The 19,880-nt window shown below is 38.0% G+C and overlaps 1 protein-coding gene across 2 annotated transcripts in view; it reads left to right on the forward strand.

The window, feature by feature from the left end:
* bcr (BCR activator of RhoGEF and GTPase) overlaps positions 1 to 19,880 on the forward strand; it is a 108,479-nt gene that overhangs the window by 62,612 nt on the left and 25,987 nt on the right. For both annotated transcript variants that reach the window (XM_059357797.1, XM_059357798.1), the window contains exons 3-5: positions 6,968 to 7,072; positions 8,652 to 8,837; positions 16,902 to 17,009. In XM_059357797.1, coding sequence (XP_059213780.1) covers positions 6,968 to 7,072; positions 8,652 to 8,837; positions 16,902 to 17,009 — 399 coding nt within the window. The remainder of the gene's footprint in view (positions 1 to 6,967; positions 7,073 to 8,651; positions 8,838 to 16,901; positions 17,010 to 19,880) is intronic.

A 19,880-nucleotide genomic window follows, 5' to 3' on the forward strand; every position in this document is an offset into this window, starting at 1 on the left:
CAACCTACATGCAACTAAAACTCTTAACTGGAGCCGATATTTTAGGTAAAAACTCACCATATTCATGTTTAAAGAAGTATTTAAACAATAAGATAATTACATAAGCACATAATAATAATACTAATAATTAAATAAGCACATAAAGCTATGGCGAGTAGGTAAATTATACTCAAACAATATAATTAAGATACTATTGCTAGATATAAGAAGAAAATACTTCGTAAGTTCCATGTTTTTTGCAGTTTGTGTGTTTGCAGAAGCATTAACTGATGGTTAGTTAAATATATCATACAGCCAAACAACAACTATCCATCCTCTCCATGCAGCCAGACTGCTTTCAATAAGTGCCATGAAAATGGAGTTACCATCGTCCTTGGTTTGCCCTTGGACAGCCACTCTTCCAACATCATCCCAGTCTGCTTCTGTAATTGATGAGTCAGAGCCCGGGCGAGCTGTGATTGGCTGATAGTTTTATGATATCACTGTGATGAGTCATCACCATCAGCGATACTGCTGATTTAATTTTCCACAGCGGCTCTTTTTCTCTCATAATCTGACTCTTCTCTGCACTGGAGAGGGAAAAGAGGGGGGTCACTGATCGGAAGAAGTCAGCTAATGTACGAGGACTGTGCCGTGATTTTTCTTATTTTCTTGAAATTCTGACCTCACATTAATTTTACATCTTATTATTCTAGGGCAGAGTGTGACACATACTTGGGGGTCAGTCAAGGACAGCCACAGCCCACTCTTTCCTTCTCCAAGCTAAACAGAATTGACCAGCTATTACTTTTTTACTAGATATCCGACAGTAAAAAGATGAAATACAGAGATTCCAATCTGGGACGTTGCAGTTTATGCTAACACACCCCCAGACCTCCTTTTAAAGCTGTGTGAGCCATCTTCTCTGTTACTGTGAATCTGGGATTTATTTAAATCCTCCTTGTTGTCTTCGCTCTCTGATCCTTTCTGACATTACACCTCCAGGCCACGACCTGAAGGGGGGAGGTCATTTCTATCCTTCTCAACAGTAAACCTTTAGATGACCACCTTTAGTGGATTAGGAAGCTTGGAAAGATTAGAATCTCCTTTGTTATGATCCATCGAGAGCTCAACAGATAAGAGAGTTTTGAAGAATTCCCAGATTACTGACGTGACGGCCGATATAGTACGTTTTGAGCAGGAATGAAAATAGATTTTCTTTATATGGATTCTGCACTGTTATAGCTATACAAACATACATACATAGAGGCCTTTTTTCTTAAACAAATCACTTTATTCTATAACATTTAACAAATACTTTGAAAGGATTTTAAGGTCACGATTCAATTCATGTTTTTTTATTCCATTTTAAAGAGATTCATGGTAGGGCTGAACGATTTTAGGAAATCCTCTAATTGCGATTTTTCTGGCAGATGTTGCAATTTCAGTTTGATTCACGATTTTCTTCAAATCCAGCTTCAGTGCAAAATTCACAATGTGTACAATGTGCAGTGTTTCCTCAAGAATGTTTTTAGCAGTGGGGGTAAAGACTTCTTGGTTCTCTGGATGGTTTGCATGTAAATATCAATCAGCAATTTAAAGAACAACACTCGGCTGCAAAACAAGCTTTAGAACCACAGGATTTTATGAGACAAACTAGGGGGGTCGGGGGGCATGCTCCCCCTCAGAATTTTTTTCTATAAAAGCCTCAATTTGGTGACCTCTCACACATTCTAATGCCACTGTTCCATCATATACACTAATCTTAATCATTGCATAGTTTATTCATACAGTGGTGGATTCTGTTAACACAGCCATGTGCTCTTATTTTGAAAGCCAAAGCTGCGATCACATGAACGCGTTGTCTACTACATGGTATGAAGTGCAATATGACTGCATGACTATTTTTTGTAATGTACCACACGGAGCCAATGTGGTCAAATCATAGTGAATTCTTCTTTAGATTTCAACAGTTGAAATTGAAAAAATGTTCAAATTGAAATTGTGACAACCCTAATTATTATACATTATTTACACACGGTCGCCCATAAAGTTGGAATTATTTTGTTTCCAGATAAAATCCTCTGTTATTGTGGTTGTGATATGTTTGGAAGAGATTGATTAATAAAGTTTTGAGAAGATATACACTTTATCTGTCAAAAAATAAATAAATCACATTGTCACAATCATTTCATGGAAAGAGATTAAAAAAAATGTTTTTCCAACTTTATGACTATGTACAATATATCTCATTGTCAACAAATTCTAGAAATGGACACTGAGAAAATAAAATAAACAATACAAATAAAATAAATGGCTAAATTAACATTAGAATCAGTCAATTGCTGACCATTTAAATAAAGAATAAATACAAATAAAATAAAGAGCTGTATGACCCCATTTCTAAATCACCCTAAGCATAATTCATCATTCATCATTCTGCATTATATGTTCTGTAAAAACAATTTTCATAATAGTCCATATCAGACAATATATACACAGATACGATAGATACTGATATGTCTATTTTAGGAAAATGTTGGCCAATAAAAATGGGCTCTAAATCCATCCCATATCTAATGAAAACTTACCCACTGCACAGCTTTTTTCCCTTGCAATTAAAATCATGGCGTGATGTAGCATTGCAAACATCCGACCCAAAAAACCCTGGAGACACCGACTGTGTCAACATTTATCACATCTGGCTGAAGCAGTTTAAATAACCAGAAGTAATGCTGCATTTTAAAAAAAAGAGTGTCTCTCCTGCAGCATGGGATCATTGTAAGACAGCTCCATTACGCAGCAGACATGTGGAGATAGGAAGCAATCACATTAGGCCTTTCAGAGAGCGAGGGATGGCAGAACAAGATGCTAAAGAGATTAGAATATGAAAAATGAAAATGGTTAATAAAGTGTGGAACGGGGCATGTATTGCAGCTCACTTCTCTCCTCTGTAACTTGGCTCTGAATGTTTATGTGAGCTGACAGTCTCCTGCACTCCATGGGAAAGAGAGAGCGAGACGGGGGAATAATGTTATTACAGTCGCTGCTGCTCCCTTTCTATGTGCGCCTCCTGAGCTGCACCGGCTTGTCAAATAAACACTGTTTGTATTGATTCTCATGTATCTCCCGCAAACATCATCTGTGCATAAACAAATCAGAAACAAATCAGAATTCCTAAATCACGTTAGGTCGAGCCACCGCTGCGGGGTGTTGTGCGAGCTGAAAGGTTTCTCAGCGTGGGTTCAAATGTGAAATATTTAACTCTTGTTGGACGTGAAAACACAGACACACCAACCCAAACAAACCCCGAGTGTGTCTTATTTTATCACCAAAAGAAATCCAGGCAGACACTCCTTAAAGCCTGAACCTAGAGATGGGCTCATTAGTTGGCATAGCGATGAATAAAAGATGATTATGTCTGGAGATGTGGGTACTTCCTAGGGGAGTCGTCTGGGGTCTGAAACGATGAATAAACACTTTCGTTTCCCCTCTGCTCGTTCGCTAACATGTGGTTGAATGTTAAAGTTTCATCCTTGTGATTCGCTTTGAATATTCTTGATGCTGCAAATGGACCCTCATGTTTCTCATGCTCTTTTTACCAGCGGGCATATCCTGCGAGGGCAAAGTCGGATAACTCATGCCGATACTTGTAGCTCAGCAATGATTCATTCATTTTTCATTAATTCACCAACAGTCAGGGGGCTCCATCGCTGCCCCGGGCTTTCCCTTTTAACTCAGAGACATTCAAAGCAATGCTATACATTCAAGGGTCGTCATAAATCATACAACTTTGATTACATTACTTATTTTACTTTCAGTACGCTTTTATTTGCCATCTTAATACAAAAAAAAGAGGACAATTTTCCATGTTCGGTTGCCTTAGCCTCTATACATAATGAGCAATTAGAGCTTTTTCTTATATTGTTCTATACAGCACAGATCCCCAGACAGCTCTGTGTGATGCATAATACATGTCTGCCAGAATCACTTCCTTTATGCTTCACCTGAGAAAGACACACAAAGAAAGAGAGAGAATATACAGTGGAGGTATTAATGATTGAAGACGAGATAAACAGTTAGATGAAGAGGAGGAGAATGTGCTTATACTTTAAATACTAGCCCATTCTACTTGTGGCCTGCACCTGGTTGCTACAAATGATATTATTCAATAGGGGATTCAATGATTAGTTGAAATGGTGCAATTTTATTGTTGGAGTAATTTTGATCTTAAATGTATGTTGTTGTAAATTCAATCTATTTGGCTCTTGGTCTGTTAATTGGTCAAAACAGGCCATCTTGAGGTCTGGGAGATTGTGGTGGGCATTTCTAACTATTTTCTGACATTTTATAAACTGAAAAAATGATTGATTCATCTGAAAAATAATCATAAGGTCAAATCATAAAGGATGGGTTCTCTTTTTTTTTTACAGTCTATCTTAAAATAACTTAAAACATCATATCAGCTGTGGTAATTCTCATGATTGTAAATTAATTTCTACACAGAACAAGGAAGATAGATTTTGTCTCCTACATTGGAATTGCATTAAAAAAGGGTCTTGTTATGGCTGTTGTGCACAGGAGGGACTTTTACTGCAACCTATTTTTAATTGACATAGACAAACCAGAAAATAGGGGAACCTATCCTTTAAAAGACAAATAGACAAATTCTAACTACCGGACAAATTTTCTGCATTCTCTCCACACAGAGACACATTATTTAATAAGCCAGGTAGCCTCTTCAAGCAGCTTAAGTCCAGCAGGCTGAATCCAGTTTGGTATCAATAAATGGTGTATGAGTACACACCAATTTATTTAACATATTATCGCTACAATTTTTCTTTTCACGTCAATTCACACTGCAGCAATATAAGACACTCCAAGAGTCAAGTGAGGTTGTATAAAGAGCAAGAAAGTCCACGTAGGCAGGTTGCGGGTGGATGGGTCAAACAAACACATGACTTTCATCCAGCTGTTTGTGTCCCGTGTGACACCAAAAGTCAATGTTGACCTCATTATGTTGACTACTTCTGTACATAACTTAATTTAAGTAACAAATGTAATTTTCTTAACCCAAACCGTGATCTTTTCCTGAACATAACCAAGTGGTTTTGCACTATTGCACGTCATTAACCACTTTATTTAAAGCTGCGACCATGCATCCGTGACGAGTTAGGAATGAGAACGGGGCATTAAATGACAAGCGGAACGAGCTTAAATGTCATTTAAAGCGGCGTGTTATTTATACGCCTTCCTATTAGATCACGTTGCTGAGTCAGCTGAAGTCACAGCCCGGTGGTGCTTTTCTCACCATTACTTCCCCTGTTCTCAGCCTCTTTCACATGTAGAACTCATGTGATTCTTGTGTAAAATACATTAGCGTACACTGTCTATGAGGTTTCCAGGCAGAATGTGTGACAGCTCCTGATAGGCAAGGCGAGGCAGGACTCCATTCATTATGGATAGCTGTCAATCCAGGAATATTGTGTTTTTTGTTCACACTTGACATAAATAAAAGGAATTTCAATCAGAAGGGACAATTCTGGATCAACTTTTCTGGCATATTAACTCATGACATAAATTTCTGTCTTCCTGATGCGATACACTCCAGTTCAAAAGTTTGAGTAATGTCCTTATTTTTTCAAATTAAAATAAAATAACAGACATACAGTCTAGACAGTGTTAATGTGGTAAATGACTATTAAAGCTGGAATGTTTTTAAATGAAATATCTATTTTATATTGTCAGCAACCATCACTCCTGTGTTCCAGTGGCACATTGTGTTAATCCACATGTATAGTGTTGAAAAGCTTATTGATCATTAAAACACCTGAAAACTTTTTTGTGGTGATTTGAGAAGCAATGAAATGATCCTTTTTTAGCTTTTTTAGCTGAGTATCTAGAGGTAAAGTTGGAGTTTCTACCCTTGTCAATGTCTTTACTATAGTTGTGAAAAAACAGTTTATTTTCAGGAAAACACCAGACATTTTCGGGGTGACCCCAAACTTTTGAGCACTCGTGCATCACTCTTTCACTTTGCGTTTTATCACTCTTTCTCTTCTTCCAATCTTTGTCTCCTCTCACCATGTTCATACTTCTGTCATGCTCTTTATTCTTCCCTGCTCTCGTGTAGCTGCAAGTGTTGATTTGTCTTTCCCCTTTTCCCCTTTTCTTACTGACTTTCCCCTTTCTAGACTTCAAATATATTAAATAAATATAGTCCTACCCTCTGTCTTTGTCTCTCCTTCATCCTGTCAGATATTTGGCCCTCTTTCTTCTCTCTCTTCCCTCCTAATTCTAATTACACTGAATCAACATTGTCTTTCCCTCCCTCTCCATCTCTTCTTTGTCATTCTTTCTCACCCTTCCTCCCTTTTTTCCTCTCTTTCCTCCTCCTCATAGCCTGAGGAACCGGATGTTTCCACGTCCCAACCTGGGCTCACTCTGTGTGTGTGTGTGTGTGTGTGTGTGTGTGTGTGCGTGTGCCTGTGTGTGTGTGCTCTCGGCGCTTGCACATTCTCTCACAGACACATATTTATACGCCAACCTTGCTCCCATGGGAGACCCTGCCTGTTTGAGTTATTTCAGAGTTCATGGTTAAACAAGACAGCCTGAGGAATCTCTCTGTCTCTCTGTTTTCTTTCATGTCCGTACTCCTCGGTGAGCTTTGACTGGGCTGAGGAGAACGGGGAGGATTTCTCGAAGGTGCAATTGTTGCCGTTTGAATTTCTCGACTGTGGCGTTCACAAACAGCAAACCTGCAGAGGTTTCGAGCTCTGCTAAGAACTAGAAAACCCTTCAATTTGAGATTTACAAACAAGTGATATTCGAGGCCCTTGTACCAGCTGATGTAAGCAGTAATATGACGCTTTGAGTGTTCCTCATGCCGCAAGTAAAAATATGAGGCTTAATTGGTGTATTATACTGTATATTGTGTTGCTGGATGTTGTTTTAACTTTATTATTATATGTTGCTGTGTTTGTTACAGACTGAATGCGACCTGGAAAAAGGTTTGGAGATGAGGAAGTGGGTCCTGTCTGGGATCTTGGCCTCCGAGGAAGCATACCTCAGTCACCTGGAGGCACTGCTGCTGGTGAGAACATAGTTTAGTTTTTTTTTTTTTAATGCTTTAGTTTTAGTTTTTATTAGTTTTAGTTTTTTGTAACGGGGTATTTGTTGGGTGGGAGATTAAAAGAGGTCTCAGTGAATTTTGCCTTTATTTCCTTTGTCTTATCCATCTTCATTATGTATGAAAAAAGCTGACAAAGATGAAAACGAAGGACATTTTCACTATAATTTTAGTTAGTTTTGTAACCGCACAATACAGTTTCAGTTTATTATCATTATCATGTAACCTTTAACCCTTAAAACAAAGTCTGAAATCTCAAAAAAGCCTGCAAAAATGCCCTCACTCTATTGGTTAAAAATGTGTTCTGGTCGTCACTATGTAGGAAGTACAAGAAAACACACACACACACACACACACACACACTCACTCACACATTATACAGTGGAATCATTAGCTGTCGGCTGATTGATTAGGTAATTTGAGTATTAGGAATGAAATAATATAATCATAGTCTAGAACACGTTATTTCATTTTGTACCATTAGATGCATTTGCTGTGCATGCATTTGTTTATTATTGAATTAACATTTTAGTTATCATTTATTTGTAATGAGGATATTTTGGAATTATGAAGGCACTTTTATTAGTTTCTCCAAGTAAATTTTTTTTTATTATGCATAGGCTGAAATAAATGCAACATGGATGAATTACAAATAGCAACAATCAGTTAAAGTTAAAAATAGTCAAACCTAATAAAAAAGCAAATAAATAGACCAAATTCAACTCAGAAAGTGGCATGAAACACTCTAAGGTTGGCTGTTAAAGTTTACAGAACATATTAATGGAGAATTTAGCTTGATATTTTTTCAGTACTTTGTGAAGACAAAATAGAGGTTAGAATAAGAGTGGATATTGAAGTTATATTTATTAGGGGGCCAGAAACATGACTCCAAATGGATGATAATGTTACTTTATCTTGTAGATGTGTAAACAAGCAACTGTTGAACTCAACTTCGTGTCACTTAATGACAAAATCTTTAAAATGGGACATAATATTCATATCTGTATTTTGGGCTCCTACTAAATCTAATGCTTTAATGTTCAAAAAACACAACCTTTTCACATACTTTGACCTCAATCTGAAACACTACATTTTAGTGCCTGTCTCTTTAAGCCCCGCCTCCCAAAAAAGTTCGGTCTGCTCTGATTGGTCAGTGTTTCAAAGCCTCTCTGCACCTTCATTGCATTTGGGAATTTATTGTTACACCGCATTCATGGCACTTTCTACCTAAGTACAGCACAGTTGTGACATCACAACCTCATGAAAGTCTTGACAGCTTGTTTAAAAGCATTTATTCATGAATTGAGCATTACGATTATTTTTGCTATTCTGTATTCAGTAACCAAGAGCTGATTTATAAATTTAAAAAGAACATGGAAATCTGACATTTTACATTACGGGACCTTTAAATGTTAATCTGACAAGCCAGAGCCGTCTCACAAGTATAAAAGGCTCATAAAGACAAACTATCTCAGTAATGTCTATCTGTGCTGACAGTTCACACAACTTTTACGCCATCATCTCCACCGTTTGTTCCTCTCAGCCTATGAAGCCTCTGAAGGCCGCAGCCACCACGTCCCAGCCTGTGCTCACTGTGGCTCAGATAGAAACCATCTTCTTCAAAGTGCCTGAGCTCTACGAGGTCCACAGGGAGTTCTACGACGGACTTCTGCCCCGCGTCCAGCAGTGGAGCCACCACCAGAGGGTCGGGGACCTCTTCCAGAAACTGGTGAGGAAAAATAAAGAAATTAGTGGAGGGGATATGGCGATTGGGTTGTATGTCTGTAACTATGACAGATGAAGCAGCCTTTAATCTAAGTGACAACACTGGGCACCTAAAAAACAAATGACAGGATTAGAGAAGACATTCAGTGTACTACAGCAGCCTTTTCTGACCTCAGACCTAAAGCTAAACCACTGTGCTGGAGTGACATTATTCACAGTAATGTTGTTTCTTGAATCGGGATCGGGAGCTTTCAGAAGCAAAATATATCAGAGTGATTCAATAAACCAATAAAACAAATGTAGATTTGATTTTTCTACTGATGCTTTTCTTTTATCATTTTAAGTGTGAACAAATTGAATCAGAATCGTCCTTTTCTTCCGATTTCCTCCTCAACGGCCGCTCTCATGCTGTCTCTCTTCCCTCCAGTAGTTTCTGCCAAGGATGTCAGGGCCAAATGTACACTGGCTCTATTTAATCATTTTCACAATGGGTCAATTAACCCACAATGAATCATTTGTTAATTCTCTCCGAAATACTGCTCCTCTCCCACTAGCGTCTCCCTCACTCTCCCCGTCTCTCTCTCTCTCTCTCTCTCCTTCTCTCCCTCGCACACTCACTTATGCTTGAACACACACACACGTACACACACACACACAGAAGGAGGTGCAGGCGTGTTTCACAATGCCGCCTTTCTGCCTCAGGCAGCTGAGGCCATCACTGCACTGTGTGCTTTGTGTCTCGAAGAAGCTGCTATAAATAGGAGCCTCTCTCTTTTTCTCTCTCTCTCTCTCTCGCATACACACACACACACACACACACACACAAACACACACTCTTATGAACTTATCTCAGGAGGCTTCTCTTAGGGCTTAGCTAAAAAATTAGGATTTAATTTGTATCCTTTATCGTCAAGAAGACATACGTCAAAATCCCATTTTTATATTAACAGTTTCTTTAAAAGCTCGCCCATATATTTTTCCTCCCTAAAAACTGCTTCTTGGTCACATCAGTCTCCAACTGCCACACAAAGACGTGATGTCATGGTTCTGATGTGGGTAAAACATAAATATTGAGCAAGAGAGCGATTGTAGACTGTTTCCACACTTTTTGTGCCCCAGTCCCTCCCTCTCTCCAGACAGTAGTTAATAAAAGTCCGGAGGAGAAGACGCTGAGCCTACAGAAAGGAGAAAAAAGGAAAAATGCTACATGACAGCCGTTGCGTTGGGAGGTGGAGAGGGAGGGAGGGAGAGATTAGATGGGAGTCGAGGTGGTGATACAGGCGAGGAACGGGGGGAGGGAGGGTTGAGAGAGGATGAGAGTCGGGTAGGCAAGTAGATTTAGGCTGCGGCAACTGTGATAGAGCTGTCTCACCATGACTCTAAAAATCTGCGAGGGGAGCAGACGGGCTTAGGAATCATAAAACATCAGAACAAGGAAGGCGCGAGACGGAGAGAAAAGAGGAAGAGGCAAAGCGTCACTGACAGGTTATGAGCATGAGTGTCAGGGAGAAGTGTTTGAAGGCTGAAAATAGGGCTAAATCACACTTCTGCTCTTCCTAGACGCACACTTCATACACAGAGGCAAAGTGAAGGTTTTACACCATGCAGCTAGACAGGCAAACTGATAAACTGGCTTTGATTCAGAGATGGAGGACCAAAAAAGCCTGATTCTGTGAATTTATAGAAGAATAAGCCTTTATTGGCGTTCACACGGCTCCTCGCTCTGTTGAAGATTTTTTTTTTTATGAGTGAAGAAGCTTCTCTAAGGTGGCAGCTGTGGTTTAGTGAGGTTATTTAATATGTCAGAGAATAGGTGACGTCTGCACGTCTACCTGCCTTTGCTTGAGAGATTAATACTTATATGCAGTGGTGTAAAAAGTATTCAGATCCCTTACTTAAGTAAAAGTACTAATACCACACAGTGAAATTATTCCACTACAGTAAAAGTCCTGCGTTCAAAACTTAAGTAAACTTAAACTTAAGTAAAAGTAAAAGGATCAGCATCAAAATGTACTTAAAGTATCAAAAGTAGAAGTACTAATTTTGCAGAATGGATCCAATCATTGTTTTATTTATTCCCAATATATTATAAGATTTTTTATATTCATGCATTGATGTAAGCAGTGCTTTAATTTAACACAGTTAGCACAGGCCTAATTTTAAGTACTCAATATACTGTTATGAACTTAAATAAAGAAATATATATATATAATTTTTTTTTACACTGTTTCTCTATACAAGGCCAATAAAGCAAAAATATTTTCTTGTACCTGACAAGTTTCGGCTACCTTGCCAGACGGCAGAGGGACGTTTTTTTTAGTTTTGGACGCTTTTGGTTAATTGAACATGTGCCGGGATACTGCTGTTCCTGAAAAAACAAACAGGAGGATTAATCATAAAAACTACTGGTGATATTGCTCTTTTATGTCATAAAGCATGGCTTGCAGCAAGCTATCAAGATAAAAGCCCAAAGTCTAATTTGAATTTATCAATCAAAAGTACCAAGTCAAGGTCCAAGTCTTTTATCAAGTGTAAAGTCATCAAATTTGCGACTATGAGGTTGTTTGCGCCATGCTAGCTGCGTTGCTTTAGGTCGGGTCCACCACTTTGATTAGACTGAAATATCTCAACTATTACAAAGATTAACATGAAGACATTCATGGTCTCCAGAGAATGAAGCTACAGACTTTGATCCAAGTTCAAAGTTTCCACTTATCCTGTGAAATGTCTCAACATCTCCTAGTCTACGGCTCAAAGCACCGCTGTATGGCTACAGACTCCTGCAAATTAAGCGTCTTATCCTCTGTCTGCTCACATCGTTATATCCTCATAGACTAAACAGCGCCTTTTCCCTGTGTAACCAAACGTCTCGTCTGTTGGAACTCCCTTAAAAATCCGAGAACTAAATCCAGCCTCCTCGTATAATGTCCGTAGTCTGTCATGAGGCTGTTTTCTTAATGTTGTTTTCCGCTGTGGATTACACACATACTCTCACAGAGGACAAATCCCGAACTGAGAAATCCAAACACCCAAGCAGTTTCTTTCATCACCGAAAGCCATTTTCTGCTATGATACTATAGCTGCAGCCGCACACTTGGTAAGCCTTCACGGCGTTGTGTGCCGTCTGTGGATGTGGCTGGCAGACATTCGGGCTCTCTGTTCTCTCCACAGTCAAACTGTCACGCTCTGAATGGCCTCCGCTGTGGTGCAGATTGTGTGGCCCAGGGCAGGACACAGGATTTCAGGATTGTGAAAATTGCTTTTCTCCTCGCCTTCCTCCACTTTACTTCTTCCAAGGGTGCACAGGATGTATGTGCAAAACACTTCGGATCCATTTTGCTGCCTAAAATTCATCAGCGAGTTTCTGAAAAGGCTGAAATAAATGAAACATAGATAAATTACAAATAGCAACAATCAAAGTTACAAATAGTCAAACCTAATAAAAAGCAAATAAATAGACCAAATTCAGCTCAGATAGTGCGATGAAACACTCTAAGGTTGGGTGTTAATGTTTATAGAACATATTAGTGGAGCATTAGTGGCTAAAGAGCTTGCAAAAACATTTTTCCGTACTTTGTGAAGACCAAATAGAGGTTAGAATAAGAGTGGATATTGAACTTATATTTATTAGGGGGGCAGAAACATGACTCCAAATGGATGAAAATGTCATTTTATCTTGTTATTGTGTAAACAAGCAACTGTTGAACTCAACTTCATGTCACTGTAATGACAAAATCTTTAAAATAAGACATAATGTGCTGATTTTGAGGTTCATATCTGTATTTCGAGTCCCTATTAGAAAATGTCTAATGCTTTAATGTTAAAAAACACAACATTTTAACATACTTTGCCCTCAGTCTGACACACTCAATTTTAACTCACAAACAGACCTGCAAATGAAGCGTCTTATCCTCTGTCTACTCACCTCTGTCTGCCTGAAATTCATCAGCGAGTTTCTGAGAAACACAGACGAAGGACTCATTGTTTGATGTTTCATGTTGGCCTTTAGCTATTTTCTGGACTTCCTTAAGATCTACCACTCATAGACACATACAGCGGTCATTGTTTAGATGACTTGACTCGTGACATTCCTGCCAGAATTGAATCTCACACCTCCCCATGACAGCAAAGATCAGAAAGGTCAGGGTCATGCCTAAAAATAGGACATATTGGGAGTCCGTTTGAGACAAGAAAAGTTATCAACACTAGTCTTTTATTTGTAGACAACTTCTCATCTAATTTTAAAGTGCTTCACACAAGGCAACAAATTAAAAATCAACAATAGAAGCACTGACTCAGCCAGATTTGTTTCCTGCCGCAAGTTTCTCCAGTGCTTCAGGCCACTAAAGTATGAGCTCCCAAAGTTTAAAAGACAATTCTGGTTCGTTACAACTTCGGTCTTGTGGTGGAAGAAGTATTCACATCCTTAACTGAAGTAAAAGTGCTTAGACCACACTGAAAATGCACAACAAGTAAAAGGCCTGCATTCCAAACCTCAATGAAGTAAAAAGTATGTAACTATTATCACTTAACGTATGTTCAAAGTACTCATTGTGTAGTAAAATGTCTCTGTCAGTGTTTTACTATTATACAGTCATGAAAAAATATTCGACCACCCTTGTTTTCTGCAATTTCTTGTTCATTTTTAATGCCTGCTACACCTAAAGGTGCATTTGTTTGGACAAATATAATGATAACAACAAAAATAGCTCACAGGAGTTTAATTTGAGAGCTGATATCTAGCCATTTTGCATGGTTTTCTTGATAATGATTTTGGTTATTATCAAGAAAACAGTGGAAAAGGCATTAAAATGAACAAGAAATTGAAGAAAACAATGGTCTAATTTTTTTTTCCATGACTGTATTTGTTGTTCTTGGATTAATATTACTGCTGCATTAATGTTTATGTTGCATTTTACTGCTGTAGATGTGCCATGGCTAATTTTAGCTCCTTTATATACTGTTTGCTACTTAAATATTCAGCAATGCATCATTATTCTATGACACCATCATGTCTATTAGGCGTCGCTGTCCTGTGACAAATGAGTATCTTTAAAAAAAAGTCAGCTTGACAGAAAAACAGCCCTGTTTTCAGCTTTGTGACGATGCATTCTCCAGCTGTTCCAAGAGGGTTTTTAAATAGCTTATTTAGCTTAAGAAGAAGGATAATTTCCTCACCGCTTAGAGGAACACTTCTTCCAACACATCTGGAGATGCCTGGTTTTTATTTGACAGGACGGGATGAAAAACTGCTATCTATCAGACAAAATGTAGAATATAAAGCACCATATTAACCCCTCAGATGCCGTGGAGTTGAGGTTTATAGTTGCATAGGATGAGTATACTCAAGTAAAGTACAGGTACTTATAATAATCTGGCTGAACTGTTGTCTTGTTTACAACTTGTCTGATCATCTGACCACTGGTTTCCACCCTGTCGACTTTCATTAACTCTCCTGTTATGTTCGTTTCTCAGGAACAGCATAATGTTTAACTATCCAAAAGTGTCAGAAACCAAAAAATCCCAATAAACATTGTTTATATTTCATGTTTAACTCCATTACTAACCATTTTAATCAATATTTAGTGCAATGGTGTTTTTTTACCTCTCACAGATCATGGGTTTCATTTTTTTAAATGCACGTTAAAACATTTTTTTATATATATACAATTGAAAGACATTGTATAAAATACAATGGTTTTACATGACATTGAGTTTTTGAAAAAAAAAATCTTTTTTTTTCTTTTATTGAGTGATGTTCATAAAGTAACACAAATCACCTCAGTGTCTATGTAATTTCGACATGCAAATATGTGAAATAATCAACATATAAAATGAAAATGATTCCATTTTATATGTTGATTACCCTTATTAAGCCAAGCAGAAGAAGTTTCATCCTGAAAAAATACTTTTAAGTATTTTTTATTTTTTTACTTTGAAATGGGTCAATTTGACCCACAACATAACAGGAGAGTTAAAAACATTTTGCCGTGGTCGTACACCTCAGCCATGAGTTCAGTGCTATCATAACATAGAGAGAAATGATCACCAGAACTATGAAAATATGATACACGCTGTAATAAACCTGAATTACCCTTTAAGCTCGGTCTCTGGAAATGACAAAAGACATCTACTCAAATTTCTGAAGCTGCACACAGGCTCATATTAGTTCTAAAAGGTCTGGAATAAAGTAATATGATAGGTCATGAAGAGCTTTAAAATTAATAATTCATATCCAATACAGTTATGTGTTTAAATCACTCAGGTAAGATTTCCTGGGGTGTTTGGTATTCATTTTACAAGTGCGTGAGTGTGTGTGTAGCTCTCGACATTACACACAAAGCCCATCTCCACTGTACTCTCTCCTCCGCTGGCTTTTGTTCCGGAGAATTGATTGTCCTTTTGTTCGCCGGCGAGATGGATCGCATCGCTGGCAGGCAGCGTTTGCTGGAGTTTTATTCAGCCATCCAGCTTCCTAAATGTGCTTTCATAGCCTCTGTTACACCAATCATTAATTACTCACCCCATCACGGTGCAGGCCTCGCCGGTTGCTACGGCAACGGGCCCGGCTGCGAGGTGCACCGTGGTTACGTGCTGTTGTCGTGGCTGTGATCTGTGTCTCTCCTTTGCTGGTTGTGTTTGTTCAGTTGTCTGCAAGTCATATACAGTCTCAGAGATCGCTGACTGGACTAAAATACCTGATATGAAATTTCACTGTTGCAATGTTTCAAACAGACATTATTTTGTTGAGTTGGTTGCCTACATTATCCCAAACCTTTCCAACAGTTTTCAACAAACGTTTAATACAATTTAAATCAAGTTAACAGTCTGTTTCATTTGTTTACCTGTCAATGGTTACCAGAACCTGTCCTAGATTTATTTTTGTCCAGTTTTAAGCCACATTTTTGCAAAACACTTTCATTTTTAACCACATAATTTTACCTGATGAAGGATTTCAGTCAACAGACTTCTGACTCTCAAGTTATTAGAGAAACAAGTTGAGCAAATGTTAGCAGCTTGGCTTACAGCTCCTCCAGGAGGTCCTGTGTTCTAGGGCTAGGCGATATAGACCAAAACTCATATCCCGGTATTTTTAGGCAGAATGGCGATGTATGAGATATATTGGTATTTTAAACAAAACGTGTTTAGTTTTAACTCAACGCTACAAGAAATCATCATCAACCTGTTTTATTTAGAGACTTTATCAAATTCAAAACCTTCCCCCTTTTGAAGCACTTTCATCAGATTCAGATGCTCTTTTTTTTCTTAGGAACTAGCTCTTGCTAGTGTGCATAGAGGAGCAAACAAATAGTGGTCATATGTTAAGGTAACATCAAAAGATATCATATAACGGTATGGTGGTATTGTCTCATCTACATATCTCTTTCTAATATATATAGGTATAAACTTGTAATACTGATGCACCGCCCAGCCCTACTGTGTCCCCCAAATAATACCAGAGAAACACTGATTTTTAACACGAAACTGCTTTATCCAGTGTTTTTACCGGTTTTAATCACCTGGTCTGTTTGTTTTGGAGATAAAGAGAACTCTGTGGATGATTTGGCTCCCGGTAAAAAAGAGTAAACACTGAAGAACTCCTTACAAAGAAAAGCAATGATGCATAATCCCACGCTTCTTCACAATGCCACAAAACTCTGTCTCTTGTGATTGTTTATATTGAGAGGCCCCTAGTTGCAGAAAAATAACATTGTGCCCTTAAAGTATTTAGAAGTGGTACAAATAAAAGAAAGGAAGTAGTGAAGAGGACTATTGAATGTTTGGATGTCTTCTGACTGAAAGGCTGTTTTGTTTTACTGTCTTTACAATGAACCCTTCTGTCTGAGAGCACAGGGAATGCTGTCTGCCAGCTATTTATATCATATATTCTCATATATAAAAGCTGACTTCGAGGTTTACTGTCACTGTATTAAAAATGTTTTATTTCGATTTAAAGGATGGACTGCTGGCAGAGCTCTTGCCTCACAAATCATATTTACTGACAAACATTTCATTATATGTTAATTTAATCACCTCTTCTTTGCATCTTTGTCTTCCTCTCCATCAGGCCAGCCAGCTAGGAGTTTACCGGGCATTTGTGGACAACTATGAGCTGGCTGTGGAGACGGCGGAGAAGTGCTGCCAGGCTAACACGCAGTTTGCTGAAATCTCCGAGGTGAGAAGCAGAACGGGAAAAATGTATAACAACATCAAGCAGAGATAGAAATACCTGATTTTTTTATTGGAAGCTGTACTGTAGATGTGGACAAAACGCAGACAGTTACTCATGTATATTTATCCCAAGGCTGTTACAGGTGTTGAAGCTGTGATCTTTCAGTTATGGGATCATTTTAGTCACTACTTAACCCCCAACATACAGTCATGGGAAAAAAATTATTAGACCACCCTTTTTCTTCAATTTCTTGTTCATTTTAATGCCTCAAAGCTCATAGGAGTTTAATTTATGAGCTGATATCTAGACATTTTCCATGGTTTTCCTGATTATAACCACAATCATTATCAAGAAAACCATGGAAAATGACTGTACACTATACAATATCCTCTTCCTGCACACTTTTTTTAATTTGCAACTTTTGTTTCTCAGCATTTCAGTTGTTGCTACTACTTAGTACTGCAGCACATTGTGATACTGAAAGTCACCAAGCATGTAGCATAGTAGAGCTCTACTATGGTTGCTATTGTTACTATTACTATGTCTTTTATAGTTCTATATTTATTAATTTAAAATAACATGTCCATGCTGCTGCTGCTGCTGCTGCTGCTGCTGCTGCTGCTGGACAGTTTGTGAGAGAAAGTCGGTGTCACTTAATCTCCCAAAAATGACAATGAAGATGACTGACTTTCAGTATGCAGACTGTTAAATTATGCATTATTAGAGAGAGGAAGCATTTCTGAGGGGTGTTGTATGGAAAGAGTCTATTTTGCAGCTGACAGTTTTGTCCCTGATGCACTGTACTTGTAAAACGCTCTCCCATTATTCACCCACGCAGCTTTTAGCATTTTCCTGCATATAAATTTGCATGTTCTGCTGAATGTGTCTATAGGCTACAAATGCAGCGAGAGGCAATTTTGTGTGTCATCAGTTAAATGAGGGACAAAGCAGAGGTTGGTTGCCTCGTCTCATTCTTATTGCTAAGCAGGAAAATCTGAGCTCAATGTCACTTACACAGGCTATATTTGAACCTTACTGTAATAAAGTTGTATATTATTTGTCTTTCACCCAAACACTATATTCCACCAGCTTTGAGGGCTTATAACAATTTATTTTATTATGGGAAAGCTGAATAAACTGGATAAAATAATTGGATTTAGCCACTGACACATTGGTTTATGGACTACCATTTCAAAGCCTTGAGTTTGGCATTTTGGCTGTCACCATCTTGGTTATTTGGAGCCAGAAGTGACCAAATTTGGACAAGAGGGTGGAGCTGGGGAGGTTACCGGCCCAACTGGGCCAGGGACAGTTAGCATAGCAACGCTAAGTTACCAGCTAATGCTAGTGCTAGCTAGTTGCATCCATAATTTATGTTGACTGGGAATGATGAAAATAGAGTCAAAATGACAAGAATAAAGTTGAGATATCTAGAATAAAGTTGAAATACGATTTTGAGAAAAAAGTGGAAATGACGAGTACAAAGTAAACTTTTTGATTTTTCTGTAAAGTTGGAAAGATATTCACAGATTCGTGTCAATAAGTCATCAGAGTAACATTGTTTTCAGAGAAACAGCGTATATCCGAACAGTTAGTCAGGCTGCAATCTACAACCTAATTTTCATAAATGTCATAAAATGAGCAATAACCACAATATTTAACGGTGGAGAAGTATTAAAATCCCCCTACACATATACAAGCTATTATTGGTAGTAGGCTACCATAACTTTTGTTTTGGGGAAAATCTGCTTTTATGTCATTTATGTGATTTTTTTTTACATATATTGTATTATATTATATGGCATATATGTATTTTCTCTACATTGTATTTCAACTTTATTCTCGTTATTTTGACTTTTTTTTTTCAAACTTATTAATTTTTCCTCCTACCTGGCCCTAATCCTCTTCCGTATTGGGTAATGAAAAACAGGCTTTAAACAAAATATACTTACCTGAAAAAGTAACAGCCAGTGTCTTAGAGTATCTTTTAGCAAACTGCATATTAAACAAGGCAACCAAAATGTCACAATTAACTGTCATGAACAGAAAACACACTGTGGCGAGGTTAAAGGTTATAAGTCCTGAGTTGAAAACACAGAAATCTACAGAATGTGTTACTGACTTATGAATCACGAGTTAGCCACGCCCTAAAGCATACCCTGCTTTATCAGATATTAGACGCCAGAATCTACTAAATAAACATCATGCTGCACTGAAATAATGAAACTAGTGACTGAGACCATAAACTCATTAGGAAAATGTTTACTGAGGTAATAAATCAAGTGAAAAGGAGGTAATTTTCTCATAGACTTCAATGCAATATCACTTAATTTTTGTCATTTGGAAAGAATTCAGGTTTAAGACACTAATGCATTGGCTTCACCTCAGACATGAAAGCTACATCCACTTCTTTTATTGAGTCTGTGGTTAAGAATCAGAATACTTCATCACTATAAATATTACTCACTGTGAGAGGCTCATTTTAACTACAGCATGTTTATTAAGGTAGAGTAAATGAACACCTCTCAACTGACAAGCTTTAAGTTAGCAGGATTAAAAATAATGTCCGGAGTTTGAGTTCTTTTTTTTTAAACATCATCTTTCTACATTTTTCTCTAGCAGTGTCTGGTACACCATCAGTCTTCGTCTATGTTTTATGAGGTCTACCAGTTAGCGTTGAGCCTGGTGTCTGCATGCAGGATGGGGAATTCATCATCGAGGGTTGTTAATGGCCTAAGTAATGATGCATGACTCTTAGCCATCTGAGCAAGATGGTGGGGGGAAAAGCTGCTGAGGATGGCATAATTAATTTGGTAGTGGATGACCTCAGTGCTTGAGGAAGGATAATAACCTCACAATGTTTTCATATGTCTG

Source organism: Centropristis striata, chromosome 19 (genome assembly GCF_030273125.1).
Source record: "Centropristis striata isolate RG_2023a ecotype Rhode Island chromosome 19, C.striata_1.0, whole genome shotgun sequence".
Lineage (NCBI taxonomy): Eukaryota > Metazoa > Chordata > Actinopteri > Perciformes > Serranidae > Centropristis > Centropristis striata.